A 14,710-nucleotide genomic window follows, 5' to 3' on the forward strand; every position below is an offset into this window, starting at 1 on the left:
GACCTCGCTTTAACATCTCATCCGAAAGACAGCGCTCAGTATAGAGTCCCTTTCACTATACTGGGGCGTTAGGACCAAGTGTGCCGCAAGCCTGCGTTTGAGTGAAGGTCTCGACCGTTAGATCGCCCCCTGGGGGCTGGCTGCAGTAAAAGTCATAAAGCCCGCCTCCTCCGTGTTAATGAAGGAGACTTGAGCCCAAATATAAAAAATTATTACACTTGCAATAAAATGTCCCGAAAGATGGTTCTGGTGGATTAAGGCACTGGTTATTGTGCTGAAATAGGTGCAGATCTTCATTTGTGTAAACAGTTTGTTTTTAGCAGTAATTTAATGCTGGGCGTGTCATCGTGATTGACAGCTGTGATTGACAGTTTCTCAAAGCAGCGCGTCTGAGCTTCGGCAGGAGACTGAAGTGTTATTATTCGATTTCTGTGTTATTTTACCATGATAAAATGAGTTCAGCAGTAAACTACAGTTTCTGACATACATGATCTGGTGGAACACTGTTTATTCGCTAAGGTCAGGGCTTTTTTCGGGCTTTATTTGCTGATACACGCCTAGCCACCCAGATAGCAAAATACACTCGAGCCATTTCCGGCTAGATTCTCGCCTGCCGGAGACTTACCCCTCAGAGCTCAGACTGACTACCTCTGCTGGACCCACTCCGGATGCCTGGACTCACTGCCCGCGACGCCGCGAGTAGGTTTTGCGCTGCGGTCCTGAGCTGGCGCGATTCAATATATAAAACCCTCATATTTGTTAACGTTATTACATCTATTTGTGTTGATATGACAGCAAACGCATGCTGAGAAGTTTGGGGGGCGTGGTTGATTTTACATAAAGCGTTTGATTGGAAGCTCGACTCTGCTCATTTTCGCGGCTCCTCCTCTGGCTCCATCAGACAATCCTTCTGCGCATGTCAAGGCTCCAATTTCAGCAGTCTTTTGCGACAGTTTGTGCCCGTCAAGCAGGCGTTTTGCCCTCAAGGCGTTCAATGGGAAAAGGGGTTGTCGCGTCGTCCATATTTTTTACAGTCATTGGTTAGGACCCACACAGACCGCAGGTTGAGCACCCCCTGCTGGTCCCACTAACACCACTTCCAACAGCAACCTAGCTTTCCCATGTGGTCTCCCATCCAGGTATTCACCTGGTGCAGCCCTGCTTAGCTTCAGTGGGCGACCATGTGAGAGTTGTAGAGAGTGAGCTGCCGGCAGTAAAACATGTGCAATCCAAAGTAAAACATGATCAAAAAGCTTGCTAATGAATAATGTCATGGATCACTTGATAGCTTAAGGTTTATTATGCAAGGTGTGACTGTAATAGCAGGGATATTTGACTTGAATGTGAACGTATCGGCTCTGTGTGTCTGCTGTTGTTGGTGTCAGGGATTTTTCCGGAGGACCATTCGTATGAAGCTGGAGTACGAGAGATGCGAGCGCAGCTGTAAGATCCAGAAGAAGAGTCGCAATAAATGCCAGTTCTGCCGCTTTCAGAAGTGCCTGATGCTCGGGATGTCTCACGACGGTGAGCGATGACACTAACACACACGGTTATTTCACTAAACTAAAACCAGCGGGCAAAAAAACACTCCCGTTAACCGAGATAGAATCAAAAATATGCTATAAACGCAAGTCAGTGCAGACACATGATGCAAGTGTTTGTGTTTGTGGAAAATTAGCGTTAGGTGAAAAACATCCTGTGAGTAAACTGGAGCAAGTGACAGGCTGCTTCACAATAGGTGTGCTCCTCATGCAAGACCACGCTAGACCTCATGTGGCTAGAGTGTTCGGCAGTTCCTGCATTGATGCTATGGACTGGCCTGCCTGTTCTCCAGATCCGAACCTAATTGAGCACATTTGGGATATCATGTCTTGGTCCATTCACCAATGGCAGGTTGCACCACAGACTGTCCAGGAGGTGGCGGATGCTTTAGTCCAGGTCTGGGACCATCCGCCACCTCAGCAGGAGCATGGCCAGGCGTTTTTTGGGAGGTCATACAGGCATGTGGAGAACACACACACTACTGAGCCTCATTTAGACGTGTTTTAAGGACATTACATGACACTTTGATCAGCCTGTAGTGTGTTTTTACACTTATATTAGGTGTGAATCCAAATCCAGAGCTCCATGGGTTAATAAATTTGATTTCTATTAATGATTTTTGTGTGATTTTGTTGTCAGCACATTGAACTATGTAAAGAGCAAAGTATTTAATAAGAATATTTCATTCAATCAGATCTAGGATGTGTTATTTTGGTGTTCCCTTTATTTATTTGAGCAGTGTATGAAACTAAAGACAATGTTCTTAAACTAAAGTGACCAAAAACCATTAACAAAACGAGCTAAAACTAAATTGAAATTTACCGCCAATAAAAATAAATTGTAAAATATTCAACACTGCGAAAAAGGATCGCTACTGTGGCTGATAATGCTAAATGTGTAAATCTAACATGATAATCTTGTACAAAACATCACGTTGTTTCATTACCAGATGTATAATATTTGAAGAAACATTCAATGGCGTATTTTTGGTGGCTGGTTAAACAATGTAATTGCTGCCTTCAACTTTTCTCTTTTTATTATTAATAATTTGTTTTTTTTTTATCTCTTTTTCAAATTTGCAGCCAATTTTAAAAAATAGTTTTGAATAAAATGAAATTTTAAATGAATTTAAAAAATAATTTAGAAATAAATTTAAAAATGAAAACTGTTATTTTATATATGCCGATGTGTTTTCAGCGATCCGCTATGGCCGTATGCCAGAGGCGGAGAAGCGTAAGCTAGTCGCAGGTCTGCTAGCTGGAGAAAGGGGCTCTCAGAACTCCAACGAGTCCGATCTGAAGACTCTGGCCAAACGGGTCAACAACGCCTACCTGAAGAACCTGAACATGACCAAGAAGAAGGCCAGAAACATCCTGACCGGCAAGACCAGCGCCAGCACGGTAACTCACTGCAGAACTGGACAAATTAAACCACTAACAGAAACATCATGTATAATGTAGATAAACACACTGCTGAAGTAGTTCCGGCAGGTTTCGAGCGCATCGCAGCTCCATATCACTCCACTGAATGATTATTTCACAGCTACAATGAACACAAATCACATCAGAACACAACAGAAGGAGGAGGAGACACTAGTGCTACACATAGGAGAAGCTTGAGGAGGACACACACCTGACTAATCAATTAATAGAAAATAACACATAACATAATCACCGCATCACCACCTCAGGTGTGCATTATTTTGTAATAATCAAATGACTCATGGTCAACTATTACTTGCATGATAAATACACACACACACCACACACACAAGCACATATACAGTAAAGTCAGAATAATTGATATTTTTCTTCAGCATATATTTCACTAATGATGTCGAACAGATTCAGGAATTTCTCACAGTATTTCCTCTAATCAGAGTTTCTGCAAGGTTTAATTTTTTTTTTTATGTTTTAAATCTCAAAATCTAAATTTAGTCTTTAAAAAGTCTTTAAATTGACTATAATATTGTATTGTAGGTCTTAAATCTTGTTTAACCTGGTCTTAATTGTCCTTTGTTCATGTATTGCTACACAATCTGGCCCAAACCCAACCCGCGCTCATTGTGGAAACGTAGCCCCGCGGACGTTTCTGCGGACCGCGATTTACGTCCCGGGAGGTACGTATTCGAGCGTTTTTTCTTTTCGCGGATCCGCGAGAGGCCGATGTGCTCGCGCCCGAGCCGTTCTCACGCGAAAAGCCGCCGGATCGGCCGACTCGGCCGCCCTCCTCTTCCTCCTCCTCCTTCCCTAAACCCGAGCGACGGTTCGCAAAAGCCGTCCAGAAAAAAAAAGCCCTCGTCTTCGATTTCGACCGCGTTTTTGGATCCCGTCGCGTTCTCGCCCTTATTTTTCGGATTCCGTTTTTCGTCTAACCTGATTTCCGGAACCTGCTGTTCCCCGGACTCGATCCTGGTCATCGTCCCCGCGGCCGGCTCCTCCTCCCCAGGGGCGTCCGCTCTGCCGACGCAACGCTGTGAGCTAAGCGGACAAACTGGTTGCATCGGGAAAGCCCTCCATTCGGAGGCGAGCCGTCAGCTGGCGAGCGCAAAGAGGAGGGGCGGAGCGGCGCCACACCGTCCCGCAGCGTTCGCTCAAAAAAAACTAAACGCGGCCTTGCGTACCTCCGGCCACGTAAATTGCGGTCTCCAGAAACGTCCGCGGGGCTACGTTTCCAGAATGAGCTTGGGTTGCCCAAACCCATACAATCAATCTCAATAAAACTTCAAACTTTTTATTTAAAAAGGTCATTTTTATTTAAAAAAGTCATTTTTTACTTTATTTATTATAATGGTTTAATTATTTTCCTTACAATAACATTTGTTTAAAGGTTCTCAATGTGTTTACTGCTGAAGACACTGACCTGGACAGATTGCTGTGCATATATTTAGTTTATTATAGGTTTTAAAACATTAGTTCATTTTAACAGAAATGATAAAGTTTAAGGTGTAAAACCTGCAGAAACCCTGTCTAATATCTGTTCTTCTGGAGAAAGTCTGATTTGTTTTATTTGGGCTAGAATAAAAGCAGTTTTTAACTGTTTTAAAGTCATGTTAAGCTTAATATTATTCGCCCCTTCAGCAATATTAGTGTTGGATTGTCTCCAGAACAAACCACTGTTATACAATGACTTGCCTAATTACCCTAACTTTACCCTAATTACCCTAGTGAAGCCTTTACATGTCACTGTAAGCTGAACACTAGTGTCTTGAAGAATATCTAGGCTAATATTATGAGCTGTCATCATGATGAAGAGAAAATAAATCAGTGATTAGAGATGAGTTATTAACAATATTATGTGCAGAAATGTGTGCTTATTTCAGTTTAACCCTTTATTAAGTCTTCTGTGTTTTTCTCAGCCGTTTGTGATCCACGACATGGACTCTCTGGTGCAGGCGGAGAACGGGCTGGTCTGGAACCAGGTGATCCACGGAGCGCCGCCCAATAAGGAGATCGGAGTTCACGTGTTTTACCGCTGTCAGTGCACGACCGTGGAGACCGTACGAGAGCTGACCGAGTTCTCCAAGAGCATCCCGGGCTTCATCGACCTCTTCCTCAACGACCAGGTGACTGTCCCTCCTCCTCACAACCGGCGGAGCTATCAGACATTTAGGGTGGGGCTGTCAGTCCTTTAGGACAGAGCTATCAGTTATTTAGGGTGGAGATATCAGTCTTGGGGTGGGTCTCTCAGTCATTTAGGGCTGAGCTATCAATCCTTTAAGGCGGGGCTATCAGTCATTTAGGGCGGAGCTATCAGTTCTTTAGGGTGGAGCTATCAGTCATTTAAGGTGGAGATATCAGTCTTGGGGTGGGGCTCAGTCATTTTGGATGGAGATATCAGTCTTTTGGGGTGGGGCTGTCAGTCATTTAGGGCGGAGCTATCAGTTCTTTAGGGCAGGGCTATCAGTCATTTAGGGCTGAGCTATCAATCCTTTAAGGCGGGGCTATCAGTCATTTAGGGCGGAGCTGTCAGTCTTTTATGGTGGAGCTATCAGTCATTTAAGGTGGAGATATCAGTCTTGGGGTGGGGCTCAGTCATTTAGGGCGGAGATATCAGTCTTTTGGGCTGGGGCTGTTTGTCATTTAGGGCGGGGCTGTCAGTCATTTATGGTAGCGCTGTCAGTCCTTTAGGGCAGGAAAATCAGTCGTTTAGGGCAGAGCTATCAGTCCTTTTGGGCAGGGCTATCAGTTTTTTAGGGTGGGGCTGTCAGTCCTTTTGGGCGGGGCTGTCAGTCCTTTAGGGTGGGGCTATCAGTCCTTTAGGGTGGGGCTATCAATCTTTTAGGGCGGGGCTATCAATCCTTTAGGGCGGGGCTATCAGTCCTATAGGGTGAGGCTATCAGTCCTTTAGTTAATTACACAACAGCACGTTTACGAACTATTTTGTTGTCTCGAGACGTAACCACTTCTGCTCCTGCAGGTGACGCTGCTGAAATATGGCGTCCACGAGGCCATCTTCGCCATGCTGCCGTCACTCATGAATAAAGACGGGCTGCTTGTTGCAAACGGACGGGGATTCGTGACGAGAGAGTTCCTCCGCAGTCTGCGCAAACCCTTCAGCGAGATCATGGAGCCCAAGTTTGAGTTCGCGGTCAAGTTTAACGCACTGGAGCTGGACGACAGTGACCTCGCTCTGTTCGTCGCCGCAATCATCCTGTGTGGAGGTGAGAGCGATTGGCGATATATACTGTACATCAAGTGCTGTTTATTGCAATATTGATATAAATGATGATAAATCATACGTATTCACAGTAAAAACTAAAGGATCTTTAGAGGAGAGGGTTACTTTTTTGTATTATTTAATTGTGTTTTGTACAAAAAAAAGCAGTTAAAGTACATATGAAGTCAAAACTAACCATGTTGATTTTGTTAGCATACATCGCTGGTTTTGTAGTGATCAATTAAATTGTGCACGTCATTAAGAAAACAAAATGGTTTGCCCTTGTTCCTGTTTGTTTTGAGCTACATTCTCAGAATCGGACGGTCTGAGGTATTGGGCATGGCTAATGTACTTAACCACGCCCCTCCAGCTGTCAGGTTGTGTCCAGTTGTAATAACGCTCATCTTTTCCCCAACAACCAATCAGCATGCAGTAGAAAAAACAAGCCACGCCTATATTTTTCTCATTTAATATTCTGTTTCTCTAGGAACTGCGTCACAATACGAAAAAATCTAATAAACAGTCGCAACTTCCAGTTCATTTGCACTTAAATATAACATTTAATTTATTCATAGAGCATCTGTATTTTTAACTATTTTCTCGCCAGCGTCAATTACAAATTACGATTCGCCATTGACGTATTTTTACGCCGTGTTTTATGTATTAGGTATTTTAGGACTTATGGCTCTGAAATATAATGGCTGAGACACACCAAGCCTACGTTCGGCCATAATTTTGCTACATTTCTCAAATATTTGCAAACAATATAGATTATTAGATTTTTAGAAATATTTGCAGGTGTGAATTCCTCCCTGGCGAAGAACAATTACTTTGATAATGGTATTGAGCACTGCTTTGTTTACGCTTTGCATGTGTATCGGAAGTTTTTTTTTTTTTTTGTTGAATGAGAAAACAGATAATGCCCCCTACTGGTGTAGAAAGACAAATCCTCTAACGGAAGGTCAGAACGAACTCTCGAATCAGTTGGCTTTTGTACGTTGGCTCTCATGTTTAGATTGCTCCCCCTAGTGATCCGTAAAAGAACTGCGACACAATTTCTCACCTATGCCGTCCCCTAGTGATCCGTAAAAGTAGAGACAAAATTTATCACCCATATCTATTGCCCCCCCCCCTCCCCTCTTGTCATTCATAAAAGTACTGGGACAATTTATCGTGTGCCAAAATTGCGCCCCCTAGTGATCCAAAAAATTACCACGACAAAATTAACACCCATGCCTAGATTGCACCCCCTAGTGATATGTACTATTGCTGGGACAAATTTTATCACCCATGTCTACATTGCACCCCCTAGTGATTTTTAAAAGTACTGCAAACAAAATGTATCACCCATGCCTAGATTGTGCCCCCTATTAATCCATAAAATTGCTGGGACAAAATTTATCACCCATGTCTTCATTGCGCCCTCTAGAGATTTGTCAACCTACTGCGAAGAAATTGATCACCCATGCGTAGATTGCACCCCCTAGTGATCCGTAGAATTGCTGGGACAAAATTTATCACCCATGTCAACATTGTGGCCCCTAGTGATTATTTAAAGTACTGCGAACAAAATGTATCACCTATGCCTAGATTGTGCCCCCTAGTGATCCACAAGAGTACTGCAACAAAATTCATCACCCATGCCTAAATTGCGCCCTCTAGTAATCTATAAAAGTACTTAGACAAAATGCAACACCCATGCTTGGATTGCACCCTCTAGTGATCCATAAAACTAAAGTTTATCACCTATGCCTAGATTGCGCCCCCTAGTAATCTGTAAAAGAACCGCGTCAACATGTATCACTCATGTCTACTTTGCACCCCCTAGTAATTCGTAAAAGTTGTGCAACAAAATGCTAATTTAGCGTATTTGCGTATAGATCGTCCAGGCCTCATGAACGTCCATCAGGTGGAAAAGATCCAGGACAGCATCCTCCAGGCCCTGAATCAGCACCTGCAGCTCAATCATCCCGACGGACGCTTCATCTTCCCCAGACTGCTGCAGAAGCTGGCGGACCTGCGGCAGCTGGTGACGGAGAACGCTCAGCTGGTGCAAAAGATCAAGAAGACGGAGTCCGAGACCTCGCTGCACCCGCTGCTGCAGGAGATCTACAGGGACATGTACTGACTGCCTGTCCAATCAACCGTGGAGATACCATCCGGAGAAACCCTTATTTCTACGTGAAGTGAGGATTTTGAACTGAACTCTTAAAAAGAGACAGAGTGTTCTGCAATGGAGCGTTGTGCAGGTCGTAAGTAAAACTGTTTCACACTAAACGCAAAGTTAACAGGGTGTGATTGTTATCGATTACTCGCAGGGTGTTATTCAACTCGTGCAAATTTTTTATTGAGGCGAATAACAGATGCATTACGCATTTTGTATGATTTGTGTTGTGTGATGCAAATTCGCTTCTATATAATTATAGTACTTAAATTTATTTAAAACTACATGCGACGCTGAAACACAATTTAAAGCTATCTTTTCCATGTTGAAAGGAGTCTATGTTAAAAGGAATCTACCAACAATGTTCTAAACATTTAGTGTGCGAAATGTTTTAGTTTTGGAAATATTTTCAATTTTTGAGGCGCCATGGCCAAACAACAACATGAACTACGATGACGATGATCACCTCAGGGGCTAATTATGTGCTTTATTCAGTGTTAAATGCTACTAATGTGAGTTTGAACACCATTTTACGTGACATTTATTGTTATACTGAATGCGGAAGCAGATAGTTCACCTCAGATTTAGAAAATAAAACAAGTAGCAAACATGTAGTTTAAAAAAACGTTAGAACGTTTTCTACACGAACCCAGGATTTCGAACTAAACTCTAAAAAGAGACAATTTTTGTAATAGAGCGATGTGTTTAAAAGTTTAAAATTGCACGATTAAAATAGATTACTCGAGGGATGTTTTTCACCTTGTGCAAATTTTTGGTTCGAGTTAAATTTTTTTTATTGCCGTTGAAGTGAATAACAGATGCATTGCACATTTTGTATGATTTGCGTAGTGTGATGGAAATTCGCTTCTATATAATTATACTTCTTAAGTTTACGTTTGGTGTGAAGTCAGCATTACGCTGTTTCAGAACTACACAACGCTGCGACAATCAATTAAAAGCTATCTTTTCCATGTTGAAAGTAGTCTGTGTTAAAAGGAATCTACTAAAAACGTTCTAAGCATTCGATGTGCGAGACTTTTATTTTAGAAATATTTTCTATTTTCGAAGCATTGTTTCCAACCAACATGAACTACAATGACAAAGATCACCTCAGGTGCTGATGATGTGCTTTATTCAGTGTTAAATGCTACTAATGTGGGTTTGAATACCATTTTACGTGACATTTATTGTTATACTGAAACCAGATAGTTCACCTCAGATTTAGAAAATAAAATAAGTAGCAAACATATAGTTAAAAAACATTGGAACGTTTTCTACGCAAACCCAGGATTATGAACTAAACTCTAAAAAAAGACGGAGTTTTCTGCATTAGAGTTATAAGTTTGTGCAGGTCGTCAGTGAAACTGGTTCGCACTAAACGCAAAGTTAAAATTGCGCGATTATTACAGATTACTTGAGGGATGTTTTTCACCTTGTGCAATTTTTTTGCTCAAGTTTAATTTTTGTTCATTGCAGTTGAGGCAAATAACAGATGCATTGCACATTTTGTATGATTCGTATTGTGTCATGCAAATTCGCTTCTATATAATTGTAGTATTTAAGTTTAAATTTGGTGTGAGGTCAGCATTTCACTGTTTCCGAACTAAATGCGACGCTGCGACACAATTTAAAGCTATCTATTCTACGTTAAAAGGACTAAAAATGTTCTAAACATTCGATGTGCGAGATTTTTATTTAAAAAAAATTTTCTAGATTTGAGGCATCGTAGCCAAACAACAACATGAACTACGATGACAAAGATCACCTCAGGTGCGGATGATGTGCTTTAGTCAGTGTTAAATGCTACTAATGTGAGTTTGAATACCATTTTACGTGACATTTATTGTTATACTGAAAGCACTAGCAAATAGTTCACCTCAAAACACATAATTAAAAAAAAACATTGAAACGTTTTCTACGCATATCCAGGATTTTGAAATAAACTGATAAGAGACAGAGTTTTCTTCAGTAGAATGATAAGTTTGTGCAGGTCGTCAGTGAAACTGGTTCACACCAAATGCAAAGTTAAAATTGTGCGATTAATATAGATTACTCGAGGGATGTTTTCCACCTCGTGCAAACTTTTGGTTGGAGTTGAATTTTTTTTTGTATTGCAAATGAGGCAAAAAACAGATGCATTGTGCGTTTTACATGATTCGGGTCATGTGATGCAAATTCGCTTCTATATAATTGTAGTACTAAAGTTTACGTTTGGTGTGAAGTCCGCATTACACTGTTTTCAAACTACATGCGACGCTGCGACACATGATTAAAAGCTATCTTTTCCACGTTGAAAGGAGTCTATGTTTAAAGGACTCTACTAAAAATATTGTAAACATTCGATGCGCGAAAGTTTTATTTTAGAAATGTTTTCTATTTTTGAGGTGTCGTGGCCAAACAACAACATAAACTACGATGATGATGATCACCTCAGGTGCTGGTTATGTGCTTTATTCAGTGTTATATGCTACTAATGTGAGTTTGAACCATTTTAAGTGACATTTTTCGTTATACTGAATGCGAAAGCAGATAGTTCACCTCTAAAATAAAAGAAGAAAAGATTTAGCACTTGTTAGAAAGTTTTCTACGCGAACCCAGGATTTCGAACTGAACTCTAAAAAGCGAACCAGTTTTCTACAATAAAGCAAAACAGAGTTTTTGCAGATCAAAGAGACGTCGGTGAAATTTTTCTTTAGCTTTAAATAGCACCACAGCATTCCTTTTATTAGCATGTATAAAAATTTTTAGTAAATCCTGTGACAAAATCGTCATTATCAATAAGAAAAAATGCCTACGCATGATAACGCGACAAACGCTATCTCGCCAACTGAAGTACCAAAGGTTGCTGCTAGTAGTAAAATCGTTATTATTTACTCTCTTTGTTTTGAGTCGGTCCACAAGCTAGTCGTTGAGCTTTACTAGCCTGTCTTTTTGTTGTGCTGCCAAAAACACTACGCAATTGAAATGTATGTTTCATGGGAACAATCCTCAGTGCTGAAAACATCGTCGTAGCTTCTTTTAAAGTAACTATTATTAAGCAAGATGTGTTTTCCTAAGGACTAGTATCTACATGTCGACAGTTTAAACTAACTTTAACTAACCTTCTGATTCGTTTTGTTAAATTGTGCTAATGTCTGCTAGCGCCCCTTGTGGTGACTCTGAGAATGCAGCATTATTTTTAGATGCCTTTCATTACAAAATTACGCTTGAAACTGAGTTTTCGCTCTGCCAAAAAATATCTGTTGACTTTTTTATGAATCAAAACAATCATTTGCACTTTAAACATCTGAATTTCTGATAAAAAATTTCCGTAAACCAAATTATTTGCTAGTCATAATCGCTTTAAGCTGGTTTTTCACACCTGAACAACATTAAAACAACTCGCAAACCTCAAACGTTTCCTATTATAATTATTTTTATTTCTGTGAAATGATGCTGTGATCGCATGTATATCCGAGTTCAGATCGCTGATTGATTATCTGACTCCAGAGTTTTATTAATATTATTTAATAACAGTTTTGTTAGGTAGTTTTCTGAATCAGAGGCTGCGGTCGAGCATATCCTCATGTAAAGCCATGTTCACGTATGCCACCTTTAACCTTTCCACATTAGGCCTCAGTGTGAGGTCATTTCCTGTGAGTGCTGCTAACTGCTTCCTGTCCACATGACATGCCGAATCTGTGTGTTGTGTCCATGTCTTCCTGTTTCCTGGAAATGTGAACGATTCTTCCATCTGAGCGACCGAACGCTTTTGTAAAACATCTGAAGAGCAGCTGAATAAAACTACAGGGTCAAACGTCACATGCTGATTGGTTTTTGGCTGTGTTTTTGTAAATGAACATCTCACACAGGGCTTATTTATCAGGTAAGTGCTGGTTTTAGAGCGGGTGTGGGAAATAAGACCTATCCAATTCGAGCAGTATTACTTAAAACATTTTCATCCAATGAGAAACAAGAGAACAAAATCGAGACAGATGCTCATGTTCTGGAGAGAATAATAATAATAGAAGAAGAAGAATACTGAAGCACTGTGATGACGGACTCACGGATATAAGCACGCTCACTGATGAAGCTCATGCGCAAAGTTTACTCACTATTAACAGGGGTTACAGCTGAGTTTAAGCACATTTTTAATCAGATATTTAAAAGATTATGCTACTCAGTTTTGGGGGATAACCTGGCTGTTTTAGAGCCTTGCTGGGAAAATCTGTGTTTTCTGAGAGTTTTGTGGAGTAAACTGGGTGTTTTGATAGTCTTGGTGAAAAATCTCAATGTTTTGACAGTCTTTGTGAATAATCTGGGTGTTTTAAGTGTATTGGGGAATAATCTGGGTGTTTTGAGAGTCTTAGTGGAAAATTTCAATGTTTTCAGAGTCTTGTGGAGTAATCTCAGTGTTTTGAGAGTCTTGCTGGGAAAAATCTGGGTTTTTTTGAGAATCTTTGGGAATAATCGGGGTATTTCGAGAGCCTTGGTGGAAAATCTCAATGTTTTGACAGTCTTTGGGAATAATCTGGGTGTTTTCAGTATTTTAGGGGGATAATCTGGGTGTTTTAAGAGTCTTTGTGAATAATCTGGGTGTTTTAAGTGTATTGGGGAATAATCTGGGTGTTTTGAGAGTCTTAGTGGAAAATTTCAATGTTTTCAGAGTCTTGTGGAGTTATCTGGGTGTTTTAAGTGTATTAGGGAATAATCTGGGTGTTTTAGGTGTCTTGTGGAGTAATCTGGGTGTTTTGAGAGTCTTGTTGGGAAAGTCTAGATGTTTTTAGAGTCTTTGGTAATAATCTGGGTGTTGTGTGTGTTTTGGGGAATAATCTGGGTCCTTTTTAGAGTCTTGCTAAGAAAATCTGGGTGTTTTTAGAGCCTTGGGGGAAACTCAAGGTTTTGAGGGACTTGGGGAATAATCTGGGTGTTTTGAGAGCCTTGGTGGAAAATCTCACTGTTTTGAGAGTCTTGGAGAGTAATCTCAAGGTTTTGAGATTCTTTGGGAAAAATCTGGGGTTTTTGAGAGTCTTGAGGAGTAATCCATGTGTTTTGAGAGTCTTGGGGAATCATCTCAATGTTTTGAGAGTCTTGGGAAATAATCTGGGTGTTTTAAGTTTCTTGGGGAATAATCTGGGTGTTTTGAGAGTCTTGGTGGAAAATCTCAAGATTTTGACAGTCTTGGGGTATAATCTGGGTGTTTTAAGTGTATTAGTGGAATAATCTGGGTGTTTTAGGTGTCTTGGGGAATAATATGGGTGTTTTAGGTGTCTTGGGGAATAATCTGGGTGTTTTGAAAGTCTTGGTGGAAAATCTCATGGTTTTGACAGTCTTTGGGAATTATCTGGGTGTTTTAAGTGAAGTTTCACAAACTAATTTCAAGAGGAGCACGTGATATGATTGACTGCAGCTGGCCTCCCATCTACATTCATTAGTTAGCCAATCAGATTAATCCAAATTTACTATAACTAGCCTAGCTAGAACTACTCCCTTACCTTGATTTTCCAAAAAAAAAACCATCCACTCCTTCTCCTCTTTTCCTCCTTTACCACGAGGAGCTCTCGAGAACCCCCTGATCTCGTACCCCCCTCACATGCTCTATGGACCAGGCTGCAGTCCTGGGCTCAACTATCTCTGAGCTCATGGTTCTCTCCCGGGACAGCTTGCCAAACCTGCTAAAAGTTGTCAAGCAATATCTAAGTGTGAACTCGTGAAGTGTCTTGGGGAATAATCTGGGTGTTTTGAGAGTCTTGCTATGACAATCTAGTTTTTTTGAGAGCCTTCGGGGGAAATCTCAAGGTTTTGAGCGTCTTAGAGAATAATCTCAATATTTTGAGAATCTTGGGGAGTAATCTGGGTGTTTTAAAAATCGGGGTTTTTCAAATAAAATCAGGCCTTTATTTGTCACATACACTTTCGTATAGTGAAATTAACCCCCCCCCACCCCCCCCCCCCCCCCCCCCCCCACCCGACCGTACACAAACATCACGATTTTTAGGGGAAGACAGGTCACAGAAGGTAGCCTTTCCCCAATGTTTTGGGAGTCTTGGGTGGTAATCTGGGTGTTTTATAGTCTTGTGGAGTAATCTGGGTGTTTTGAGAGTCTTGGGGAATGATCTGGGTGTTTTAGTAGCTGTTCTGAAGGCAATTGGAGAGTTTTTAGGGAACATCAAACTGTTTTTGTGGGACACGTGGTGTTTTAGAGGCTAATTTGGGAGTTCTGGGAGAGGTTTTGGGAGAGCACTTGTTTGGGGCATCATCTGGATGTCTTTGCAGGTGTGTTGGGTCTCCGGCGTGGTGCTCCTCAGCTTCAGAAGGTGTTTGACAGGTCAGTGTTTTGTGTGTTGTATCAGTGTCAAATGTTTC

General features: G+C 41.1%; 1 protein-coding gene across 4 annotated transcripts in view; it reads left to right on the top strand.

The window, feature by feature from the left end:
• pparda (peroxisome proliferator-activated receptor delta a) overlaps nt 1-12,166 on the top strand; it is a 25,408-nt gene extending 13,242 nt beyond the window's left edge. For 2 of the 4 annotated variants that reach the window (XR_012397589.1, XR_012397588.1), the window contains exons 4-9: nt 1,386-1,524; nt 2,740-2,942; nt 4,901-5,107; nt 5,962-6,205; nt 8,082-10,203; nt 10,866-10,906. Coding sequence is in view for 2 of the 4 variants with exons in the window: in XM_068216510.1 (XP_068072611.1) it covers nt 1,386-1,524; nt 2,740-2,942; nt 4,901-5,107; nt 5,962-6,205; nt 8,082-8,329 (1,041 nt within the window). In the remaining 2 variants the exon portion in view is untranslated. Of the gene's footprint in view, nt 1-1,385; nt 1,525-2,739; nt 2,943-4,900; nt 5,108-5,961; nt 6,206-8,081 lie in introns of all 4 variants that reach the window. The other 2 variants (XM_068216510.1, XM_694808.10) reach the window with 1 other exon arrangement.
• Nucleotides 12,167-14,710: the final 2,544 nt, after the last annotated feature.

This window comes from Danio rerio, chromosome 22 (genome assembly GCF_049306965.1).
Source record: "Danio rerio strain Tuebingen ecotype United States chromosome 22, GRCz12tu, whole genome shotgun sequence".
NCBI classification, from domain to species: Eukaryota; Metazoa; Chordata; class Actinopteri; order Cypriniformes; family Danionidae; genus Danio; species Danio rerio.